This window comes from Zingiber officinale, chromosome 8A (assembly GCF_018446385.1).
Source record: "Zingiber officinale cultivar Zhangliang chromosome 8A, Zo_v1.1, whole genome shotgun sequence".
Taxonomy (NCBI): domain Eukaryota; kingdom Viridiplantae; phylum Streptophyta; class Magnoliopsida; order Zingiberales; family Zingiberaceae; genus Zingiber; species Zingiber officinale.
Genome location: NC_056000.1, coordinates 3,544,254 through 3,554,975, shown reverse-complemented (window position 1 = coordinate 3,554,975; position 10,722 = coordinate 3,544,254). Strand labels below are relative to the sequence as shown.

The 10,722-nt window shown below is 40.0% G+C and overlaps 3 protein-coding genes across 5 annotated transcripts; 1 reads left to right on the top strand and 2 right to left on the bottom strand.

The window, feature by feature from the left end:
* Positions 1–606: 606 nt before the first annotated feature.
* LOC122011973 lies at positions 607–6,830 on the bottom strand. 3 transcript variants are annotated; one of them, XM_042568418.1, is made up of 8 exons: positions 6,642–6,830; positions 6,304–6,352; positions 5,201–6,228; positions 4,329–4,556; positions 3,710–4,244; positions 2,961–3,574; positions 978–2,863; positions 607–896 (listed from the first exon to the last, which is right to left on the bottom strand). In XM_042568418.1, the coding sequence occupies exons 3-8, from the start codon at positions 6,195–6,197 to the stop codon at positions 867–869; spliced, it is 4,290 nt and encodes a 1,429-aa protein (XP_042424352.1). In that variant the 5' UTR covers positions 6,198–6,228; positions 6,304–6,352; positions 6,642–6,830; the 3' UTR covers positions 607–866. The 3 variants fall into 3 exon arrangements, with proteins under 3 accessions (XP_042424352.1, XP_042424351.1, XP_042424353.1); XM_042568417.1 differs by having other exon boundaries at positions 5,201–6,220; XM_042568419.1 differs by lacking the exon at positions 6,304–6,352 and having other exon boundaries at positions 5,201–6,220.
* Positions 6,831–8,609: 1,779 nt separating this feature from the next.
* On the top strand, positions 8,610–9,259 carry LOC122012455. Its single transcript, XM_042568999.1, has one exon. It carries the CDS (start codon positions 8,638–8,640, stop codon positions 9,064–9,066), a length of 429 nt encoding a protein of 142 aa, XP_042424933.1. The 5' UTR covers positions 8,610–8,637; the 3' UTR covers positions 9,067–9,259.
* Positions 9,260–9,502: 243 nt separating this feature from the next.
* On the bottom strand, positions 9,503–10,183 carry LOC122009691. Its single transcript, XM_042565952.1, has one exon. The coding sequence runs from the start codon at positions 10,181–10,183 to the stop codon at positions 9,503–9,505; it is 681 nt and encodes a 226-aa protein (XP_042421886.1).
* Positions 10,184–10,722: the final 539 nt, after the last annotated feature.

Sequence of the window (10,722 nt, the reverse complement as noted above, 5' to 3'; positions counted from 1 at the left end):
TATATAAAAGTATATTGGACCAAGTCTTAAAAATTACTTTACATTAAAAAGGATTAAAGGGTATGTACAAATAAAATGAATTATCTAATCCATATAAAAAATACTCTAGCCTATGAATCTGTACGGACGATATTTCTAAATTATTTATTGTAAATTTTTACCCATGAACACAACTTCCTCATAATTAAACGAAGGAGCTCCCTCGCATAGTGGAGGGAGCTCCTTCGCTGGAGTCGAATGCTCCCATTATGGATGCTCTTAGTTGCTGGACTGGCCATAATTAAATGGCTGCAAATCAAAGATCAAATTTCATACTGGTGATCAACATTTCAAAATAAAAATGATAATACTAAAAGGCAATCACAGATTCTTAACAGTGGGCCTGTGGCAGTACATACATTGAATGAATAAAGATGGTAATTAACAGTAGCGAAAAGCAGTGGCACCGTACCACACATGCACCTACCTAACTTTTATTTGCTTCCTCACCTCAATCATTTAACTAGGCCATAAAGATCTTCATGTAACCACACCTGTAAATTCAGATTCTTTTTACTATTTAGTCACTGCCCCTCTATCATTAATATTGTTACTGGAAAATCCACATGAAAGAAGAAACCATTACAAAAGAACAAATTAAATCAGTATCACACTATTTACAGACTAAAATATCAAATTCCAATCAGCCAGGAAACAGTCGTGATAAGTTACAATGCAGATATGTGAACATACATGTTTAGCACTCAAGTGCCAGGTCAATGTAAAGTTCAAGGAACATAATAACCTCGTTGGATTGGTCAATCTTATTGCTGCTGCAGAAAGATTCTCTAATTCATAAAGAGAACTTGTAATGGAAAGATAAATATTTACATCTTAACATACTTGTCAACATAGCCCTGCATAGAAAAGAAGAAGATAGTATCATTTACAACGATCTGAAGAATTGAATTGAATTCACGAATGCAATATAGGCATACCATAACCAGCTTGGTCAACTTTCTCTGGGATGACTCAACATATTGGTTGATCTTTGCCTGTGTCTTAGGAATCTGACGGGTTGGCACTGATCTAGACACTTTATCCACAGTCTTCTTTACAATTGTTTTGAATGCTTCTTTGCTCATATTACCTTGCCGCCATGATGGCTTCAAGACTTCCTTGACAAATTCTGCAAGTGCAATCTTAAAAAGCTTCATCGATCTCAATTCCTTTGACTTAGCTTTCTTGCCAGGTGAATGAACCTGATCAATCTCAATTTCTCCAGCACCAGTATTAGCCAGCTCAGCAGCATTGTCAGGACTCCAATCTGGTCCATCAATTAGCTGTGGACTATCATTCTCCACAACCCCCACTTCAGCATCAGTTGCCGCCTCAGTGGAGTCATCGACTACAGATTTAAGTTCAATAGCCCCAACCCTTCTATCCTCGTAGTGTGGAACATCTTCAGCCCTGGACAAGCTACTGAATTTCAAAACTGAACACGCATCAGTAGAAGATTGTCCTTGCTTTTGAGCATGAACTAACTTCTTGAGTGTGCCAGAAGAAGGTTCAATGCTATCAAATAGTGGATCATACAAGGTATCTCCTGTTGGTTCCCTGACAAACCTCCTTGGAAAATGAGGTGGGACTCCAGAAGTTTCAAGAGCATAACCAGTAATGTTCGGTGAACTCTGTTCCTCTGTCGATCTGAAATTTGGTAGTGAAGGTTTTAATCTTGGCCCTAAATCAGAAACATCATAGCCAAGTCTTATAGTTGAAGGTCCCTGTTCAAAAGTTGAGGCAAATGGGTTGTGGTGCATTGAGATTGGCATTTTAGGCATGGTGATGCCAGATATTGGAGGTGGCAGATTATCTTCTGGTCGAACTTTCTGAACAGAGGGATCAACCAAGCTGTGGCCACTAACAGCCGAAGGAAAGCGACTGCCTGTGTCATGTTGCCAAGCAAAGGATTTATGTTGATTGGAATAAGGCAAATCCTTGACAGAAGAATATTCTTGCTTGGTAAGAAGCCTTGATTGCAAAAGATCCCCTGGAACAGACTTTGCATTAGGAAAGGATTCCCCAGCCAAAGGTAATGATTGAAGATGCACAGAACTTCCATGAGGAAATGAGCTAGGTATTTGACCTGATGACGGAATTTGAATCTCTCCAAGAACAAAAGACTTGTGACGGATGTGATATTCTCTCTGCTGTGCATTAAATATTTCAGAACCTTCTTGGCCCAGAATCTGGGCTTCACCACGGAATGGTAGATCCTGTGAAACACCCATGGGAAAATTATGCTTGTATTTATCCAAGTGTACTGGAGGTTGATGAGATGATTCTGTATGATATAAAGGATGATAGTTAAAGTCAATTGATTGTGGACGACTAAACTCCCATCCAAAATTAGGCATCGATGAGGGATGAGCAAAGTCATTTCTAGGTGGAAACACATTTTGTTGATGCAATTGAGGATGCTCCATTGTGGAAATGGAAGTTCTCGTTGTCAATTCATTCCCTTGAGAAATAGTTGGCATGTGAAAGTTTGAGCTTATGACATTTGGAGCATGAATATTTTGAGCATATTGCTCACTGGCTATTTGATGTTGACCAGGAAGGAGCATATCTGATTCAGAAGGCTGCAACTGACTGACTATAGCTGTTGTCTGACTTGGTGTGTGTTGCCGTGAAGCCAATGGACTCATGTTAACAGTTGGGATAGCAAAGGAAGTATGCTCCTGAATATGAGATTGCAACTGAGAGTTATCTGGGGCAGAGAATTTGGAAACTTGAACCTCTTTCTCATTTAGACATTCATATGAGATTTGGTTCAACATAACCTGCTTTTCGTGTGATTGACTTGCTGGGCTTCCTTGCAAAACTGCTTCCACAAAGGAAAGAAAGAAAAATGAAATTCAGCTGAAAAGACCAATAATATCATAAACAAAAATTAATAGTTTGAAAAATGGAGCTTTTACCTCGTTCAGTTTGTTCCAGTAAAGCAACAGGTGAAGCCTGATATGCCACATTTTTTACCAGCTTAGAATTGTCAGATTCAAGTAATGTTTCTTCTCTGTCTCCACCACTAGAATTAGATGTTTCTGACAACTTTCTCACCTTTTGTGTGCCCAAATGAAAACCTCTTCCATCAAGAAAGCCCTGATTGGTATCCTCTTGCTTAACATCATCATGGACTTGCTTCAATAGTCCACTTTCTATCACTGAACCTGGTGAAACCTTTTTATCATCTCCATATTTTGTAGTATTGATATTTGATTCAGCATGTTTGGTATAAATTTCCTCTGTTCCCTCTTGCCGAAGCTTGTCAAACTCATGATTATCTTTTTTTGATGAAGAATGATCTCTCTCTTGATCTGAAGCATGACCATGCACATCGAAGGTGGAAGATTGTCTGCTAGGATCCCGGTGAATTTTGTGCATTGTCTTAATGCGAGAGAAATCAGGATGGAGAAAACGACAAGATGCACCATGAACACATCTGCCTCGAACAAAGTTGAAACACTCAGGACGTTGCTCCTTATCCCTCCTTGAGAATTTATTAGCGTGTCTAAAAGGCATCACCAATGAATGGCTGAAACGGAAATAAAAAGACTCAACGCTTTCAAAAATTATGGATAAGCTCCGTCAGCAAAGTAGGAATATTTATACATAGTTCTATCAACCAAACAAAAGTTTGATAATGTATAAGAATTCTGAATAGTTTTACCGTGGAGAATTGTTCTTGTTGTCCCTTCGTCTAGGACTGTGGTTCCATCTGTGCCTACTACCTTCGTGAGGAGACCAATGGCTTGAACTCCCACGTCTGGTTTCATGCCTATCATCATATTGCATGTCATCAGAATCGCTATCGCTGACACCTTCTCTTACAAGTCTTCCAAACTCATCTAGCTTTGGCTTATCAGAATCCTGTCTTGCATCCTCAGGCTGCAGCTTTTCCAGTTGGTCAATATCCAGACCATCGGTTCCAACGATATCATGATCCTTAGAAGGTTCAACATTTTTTTCCACCCTATCCAAGTTTTCTTCAATAGTTCCCTGAGGAATACTTGGTGATGCAAATTTCAACTCAAATTTGTTATCTGTGTGGATCGTTGGTAGGTCTGCAAGAGATGAAGCTCTCATAGAAGAATCAACATCAATCTCATCTCCCCCATCTTTTTCTTCACTTTCATCTGAAGCATATCCTTGTATAAGTCGAAAGGGACTTTTAGCTTTAATGAACACTGCAGGAACTTCTGTAGCTGTAACACCACCAGCAACCAAGGAAATATTAACCAGGTTTGCACCTTGCATAGCTTGTGTAACAAAATTTGGCACATGCACACCTTCATAACACTCAGCATCACCAGGAGATGATCTGACTGGGCTGACATCTGTGTAGTCTGAAGAACTTTGTGGGATATTTGTGGAAGTGAACTTCTCTTTTGTATTAGGAAGTGATTGTGAAGCACATCTGCTGCCTCCTTCATCAGCTACCTCTGTTGGTACTCCAACTGGTTCCTTCTTCAATATGTTGTGACCAGTTACACTTTCTAGTTGGCCACCATCATCATCTATAAACCATAATTAAAGTGAACTAGTGAAACTATGAAACTCAAATTTTTATATTAATTTTAAGATGCAGCAACATTCAGTGGCTTGTGTACATGCAACAAATTCTGACTTCTGAAAATTTGTTCAACCAGTTTTATCTACACACAAGTAGAAACAACACCCTCAATAATAGATTCATAAAGGGAACAAGCACATATCAATTTCCAGCAATAGCTGCAAAGCAATTAGACACAGGAACTAACTAGTTATATATCATTGCATAAGAGATGACTAACTTCACTTTTATTGGCTTTGCTTCTCACCACAATTTTCCTCAGACTTGGTACGAGTGTCTGACAGGAGTATGGATTTAGATGTTTTCTTTTTATCAACATAAGGACTCAAAAATACAGCAATAAAAGGATCCAAATTTGGAAAACAATCCGGGATCCGCTTACCTGAGACCAAAAATCAGGATCCCACAAGTGTAATTGAAGAACTGTAGCAATTAAAAAACATACAATACAGAAAGAAAAAAAAAAGGATGGAAAGTACAGACTAGGATTTCTATTTTTTAAAATTCTGTAATTTCACTTCAAAAGTTTTGTGCATTTTCTAATGTTAAGAATATTGGAATAAAATGCTGGAGTAGTTAATCTCAAACCTTCCATATCCATGTCTGATGAAGCTGGAGAACTATTTCTTTGATCATTGTCAACGCTAATAGCTTCAAAAGGCAAGTCCTCTTTGGATGAATTTAGTGATACAGAACATTGCTGGAGAGCTACTTCTTTGATTGGCTCTGGTGATGTTGATAAAAGGTTCCTAGATGATTCATCATCCCCAGCAATCTTCTTGCTAACATTAATATGCTTGCCAACATGAAATGTGTGGTCTAGATATGAATTGTCAGTTGACTTCGCAGATGTAGCTCTAGCATCGATAGCTGCACCTTCTAAGGAGCTTCCTCCTAGTATAGGAGGTGTAGAACCACTGGAAACAACTACATCATCCACACCCAGAAACACCACTGAAGGAGGTGATGGAGGAACAGGTGGAGGCGAAGATGGGGGAGGGGGAGGGGGAGGTGGTGGAAGAGAAGGCGGCTGGGCATCATGTCCACTAGCCACACTTCCAGAATATGAGAACGGAGCAGCAGTTACTGGAAAATAACTAGGAGGTTGAGAATGAGGAATGGGTACATGCTGAATATTAGCGAATGGAGGAGGTGGTGGAATTTGGTACAATGCTTGACCCTGTGAAGGAGGTGGTGGAATTTGGTACAATGCTTGGCCCTGAGAAGGAGGTGGTGGAATTTGGTACAATGCTTGACCCTGTGAAGGAGGTGGTGGAACATGAGCAGTACCATGGCTTGGCACAGATGTTGAGTATGTAGGGGGTTGTGGTGGATATGGAGGAGGAAGTATATTCCCATAGGACAGCCCTATGTTTACTGGTGCAGGTGGGGGGATGTTTTGAGACGGTGGAACTGCAAGAGCTGGAGGGAGAGGGCGGGGAGGAATTTGATGGCTCTGTGTGAGAAAAGGAGGACCATGATAGATTGCCCGAGGAGGAGGTCCAGGAGCTGGTGGCTGCACAGGAGGCGCCGGCTGGTTGGGAGGAGCAGGGCGAAACTGAGCATAGTTACCTTGGCCATACATCTCTTCAAACACCAACAACGCTTCTACACGATTTAATCATTCCATAAATCAATGTTTTTCTACAAATGAACTACAAGAACTCCAGAATTAAGGAAGGGAAACTGACATCAATCTTACGCAGATATTAGCGAACCTTCCCAAATGAAAAGACAATGCTGCAGCAGAGTTAATCTATTAGTTCTGAATCAAATCGAAGCCTCCTCCGAAGTAGAACAGAAAACAACAAATCCCACCATCGAGCATGTTACTCAAACAAGATTCCGCACCGCCATCCATCGAAACACATTTATCTTGGCTCGTGTAAGAAAAAAAAAACAATCCAAAACCCTACTACCATATCTTACTATACTAAAAATCATTCACTTAGCATCGGTTGGAGCATCGAAGAACGCCAAAATTTTATCAAAAATGAGGAGAAGTGAAATCCAAGTTCAAAACACGCACCTTCATGGATAGCACACGAAGTCGGCCCAGTCCGATGTCTCCGAGCAACGCCCGCGGCCACTCGCAAACGAATAAGAGAGTAGTCTTTCAGCTGCTTGGATCTCGATTACGGGGGAAGGTAAACGTAAACCCTAGATTTCCTCCTGTCGTATTCCTCGTCGGTTCAACGGACGCAAGTGCTAGTTATCGTTATTTGGGGGTGGAAATGGAGAGGCGGGCGAATATATCAAAAGACAAGGGTTGCGTCGCACATCGTGGCAACCTAATGGCATCGACCGCCCATCGTGAATCGAACGGCTAATAATAATTGAGACGTAAAAACGACCAGAAATTAACATGGATTCGATGGATCAGCATAAATTGACTTGGGACATAACCGAGTGGGTATTGGAATGGTAGATTATCAGAAAAGAATAAAGATCCAATTTCAATAATCTCTTGGAAATAAAATTTTATTTGGTAATATTCATTTACCTCCCTTTCCCTTTCCAAATGCTTTGGGAGGGACATGAAGAAGTATACATCTTTGGCCCAAGTATAAAATTAACTGAAAATATTCCTTATTATTATTTTAGGCAAAAGACAAAAGTCAAAAATTCTCTTTTTATCTAATTGTCAAGGACGTCGTATTTAAATTTTTATCAAAAAGATATTTCTATAAAATGACACAATTAAACTCTAGTATTATTCTCATTACTATCCCATTGATATCTCCCACTTAAATTCTGAACTTGTTAAACGCTTTTTAACAGTACAAAATCGTAGTTGTTACATAGTTGTAACAACTACGATTTCGTAACTATTATAGTATGAAAATTTTTTTACTAAAATTATTCGGAGTCTCAAAACAGGATTTAAGCGATGTTTTTAGAGATTGAAATCGAGTTATTATGGGTTTTATCCAATAACTAATTATAGATTTCTAAATAATTTTCAATTTTATATATTGTGCATTCGTAATGTAGTCTAAGTTATGGTCTATCAAAATTTAGAATTTACATTTAAATTGTAACAGCTATAAAACCATAGTTGCTATAACTATATGACAATTTAAGTGTAGCAATTATAAAATCGTAGCGGTTACAATTACATGATAACTCAATTGTAACAACTATAAAATCGTAGTTGCTATACAGTTATAATAGTTACAATTTCGTAGCTGCTACAATATAAATGTTAAATCCTAAACTTTAAAAGATTATAACTTTTGAAGATTAAATCATGAGACTATAATATATCAAATCAAAATTTGTTAAAAGATCTACAATTGAATATGAGATAAAATTCTTAATGGTCTGGTTTCAAACTCAAAAAATATCATTTAAATATTCTTCAGAAGCTCTAAACAATTTTAATCTTAAAAAAAGTCATAGCAGTCACTAAACAGTAGTGCTACAACTGTATAGTAGCTATGAGTTCATAGTTGTGACAATATGGATTTAAATGAAAAATATAGGTAAGAAATAATAACGAAAATAATATAATAAAAGGTAGTTGAGTATACATAAGGTGATGTTTTTTTTTTGAAAAAAAAAATGGAATGTCATGTTAATGATTCTAAAAATGAAGACGTCTTTTTAACTTTTGCCCTGTTATTTTTATCATCAAATTTGATTAAGTTTTTCTTAAATTATAAGTAATTTTAGTCAAATTATTCTACTTTACAGCAGTTTGTTCTCAGAATTTTGGAGTCACCATCTCTTGCTTAATTAGTTATCTCTATGGTTGGTTGGCAGCTCGTGCATTGACTCAATCTCTAATTCACAATTCAATGCACCATTCACCTCCCATCTATATAATAATATTCAAAAAAATAAATAAATAAATAATATTCTACTGACAATTTAATTATATAGTTCGTAGTTTGCAGTTACGCAGAATTAATGAGGCAGACAGCTCCTAGTCATCCGCAAGGTCGGCAAATTAAAAGCGAGTCACAACCAAGTTTCCATGTCTATAAATGCCCCTCCGCGAGGCTCTCGCTTTTACACCGACAATGGCAATGGAGCTGATCGAGAAGTACAGGGATGGCGCCGAGATCTACAGCGGCGACGCCATCTGCAAGGAGAAGACGATCGAGGCGATGGTAGAGCTGTGCCTGCCCACTGGCCTGCTGCCGCTGGAGGACATGGTGGAGGTGGGTTACAACCGCGAGCACAGCTTCATGTGGCTGACGCAGAAGAAGAAGAAGGAGCACATGTTCAAGAAGATCAAGCAGTTGGTGTCCTACGCCACCGAGGTGACCGCCTTCGTGGAGGAGCGCAAGCTGAAGAAGATAACCGGGGTGAAGGCGAGGGAGCTGCTGATCTGGCTCACCGTGGTCGAGGTGTTCATCGGAGATCCTTTGTCCGGGAAGATCACATTTAAGACCGGCACGGGGCTGTCCGACACCTTCCCGGTGTCGGCCTTCGAGCTCGAAAAGTAGAACAAGAGGCAAATTTGTGGTGAAATGAAGATTTAAGCGCGTAAACTAATGGTCTATGCATAATACAAAAATTGGGGAAGCTTCGTTATGACTACGGAACTTCCTTTTTGTTTTTAAGGATTTGTATTGTGATTGTGCCCCCTCTTTATTTCTTCTTAATAATAAAATTTGCTAAGCTTTATTTATCTGGAAATTAAGGATGGAAATTAAAGGAGAGGAAGAGGCCGGCCTGTACAGAGAAATTATGTCAATGAGAATTGTGGGGAGAAGAAAGGTGTAGAGATCGATCTATTACTAAGCCATGACACACGAGATATATTTTAGGCAATCTGAACACTTGAATCAAGTAAATATATAATTAGTGAACCACCTTCATATTGAACAGGGGCAGATCTAGACTTTGAACAGCTAATAGATTATCTATCAAGCATTGTCATCACTTAACTCCATTTGTTGTAGAGTGATATCCAACTGAGGTTCCAGTGTTAACCCTCGTATTATTGTTGCTTACTTTTCTTGCACCGCCCTTGGTTGACAACTTCAGACTGCCCCCCTGTTCGCCATGCACGACCGGGACCAAGTACCACCACATCAACATGCAGCACACGGCAAACGCCCTCCCAAACACCACCAGACCGAACAATTCCACCACCACCACCAAATGCCAGTAATAACGCGCCGTCCAATCCATTCTCTTCTCTGCCCTTTTTCTTCTGGCCGCAGTGCCGGCGGCGACAGGCGGAGGCGGCAAGACCTCTGCTTTGACGTTTTTGGAATCAAATCGAGGCGCCTCTGACCGCGACATGGGTTGCTTGGTGGTGGATTTACCGTCCTCAAGCTTCCGGTCGAGCTGCTCTCTTCGGCCCCGGAAGACGATCGGAATCAAATGGTCGGGGTCGGAGTCGGAGTACTTGAACTTGACCATCGACACGCCCTGCGCCTTCTCCATGATCTTTGTTCGTCTGGCCTCCAGATCGCTCAGCAAGGTCGAGTACTTGTCGAGTCCCCTCGTCGAGTAGGGATTGCTGCTCTTCTTCTTGGCCTTGTTCGTGATTCCTGTAGTCGCTGCTCCGCCATGCCCGTCAACGCTCTTGCGATCTGAACTCCCACTCACCATGATTGATTCTACTTTGGTGTATAGTAGACACAAAGAGAATCGTATTCCAGTTCTTATACTTGTGAAGATTCCGATCTCAGAGTGGAATTGGTCAACATTGGTGCTCTTAAACAATCGCCGAGGCAATAATTTGCGTCCGACAGTCGAAGACTAGGCAAAGTTTATTGGGCGTAAATTGTTGACGACTTGAATTCATTTGATATCGGCGAGGCCATTTGATTTGGACTAGCAACTACCAAGCAGCAATTATCAACCACAAACTTGGTCGTCGAGATCGATGAGGGATAGCGGTCGAGGACACTGAACATTCGCTTAGTAATTATCTTTCACTGTACCGTGCAAAATCAAGCAGAGTGGCAAATAATGGTGGGTTTTGGAATTTGGATTACACACTCGTTTAAACTTATGAAACACGTCCGGCGCAAGAAGGACATTGATTGAGTGCTACTGTTTGTAGGGCAAAACAATATATGTCCCCCCCAATTATGAAACTCATTTGAACCAGTCAACCATGTTTCACATTCAGTTGATTTTTGTAA

Bases quoted from the DNA above. Each gene is read 5' to 3' on its own strand.
- LOC122011973 (XM_042568418.1), bottom strand. From the start codon at position 6,197: ATGTATGGCCAAGGTAACTATGCTCAGTTTCGCCCTGCTCCTCCCAAC. The intron at 3,575-3,709 runs GTAAAACTATTC...TTTCCGTTTCAG, and splicing joins AACAAGAACAATTCTCCACG to CCATTCATTGGTGATGCCTT. The intron at 897-977 runs GTATGCCTATAT...TTTTCTATGCAG, and splicing joins AGTTGACCAAGCTGGTTATG to GGCTATGTTGACAAGTATGT.
- LOC122012455 (XM_042568999.1), top strand. From the start codon at position 8,638: ATGGCAATGGAGCTGATCGAGAAGTACAGGGATGGCGCCGAGATCTAC.
- LOC122009691 (XM_042565952.1), bottom strand. From the start codon at position 10,183: ATGGTGAGTGGGAGTTCAGATCGCAAGAGCGTTGACGGGCATGGCGGA.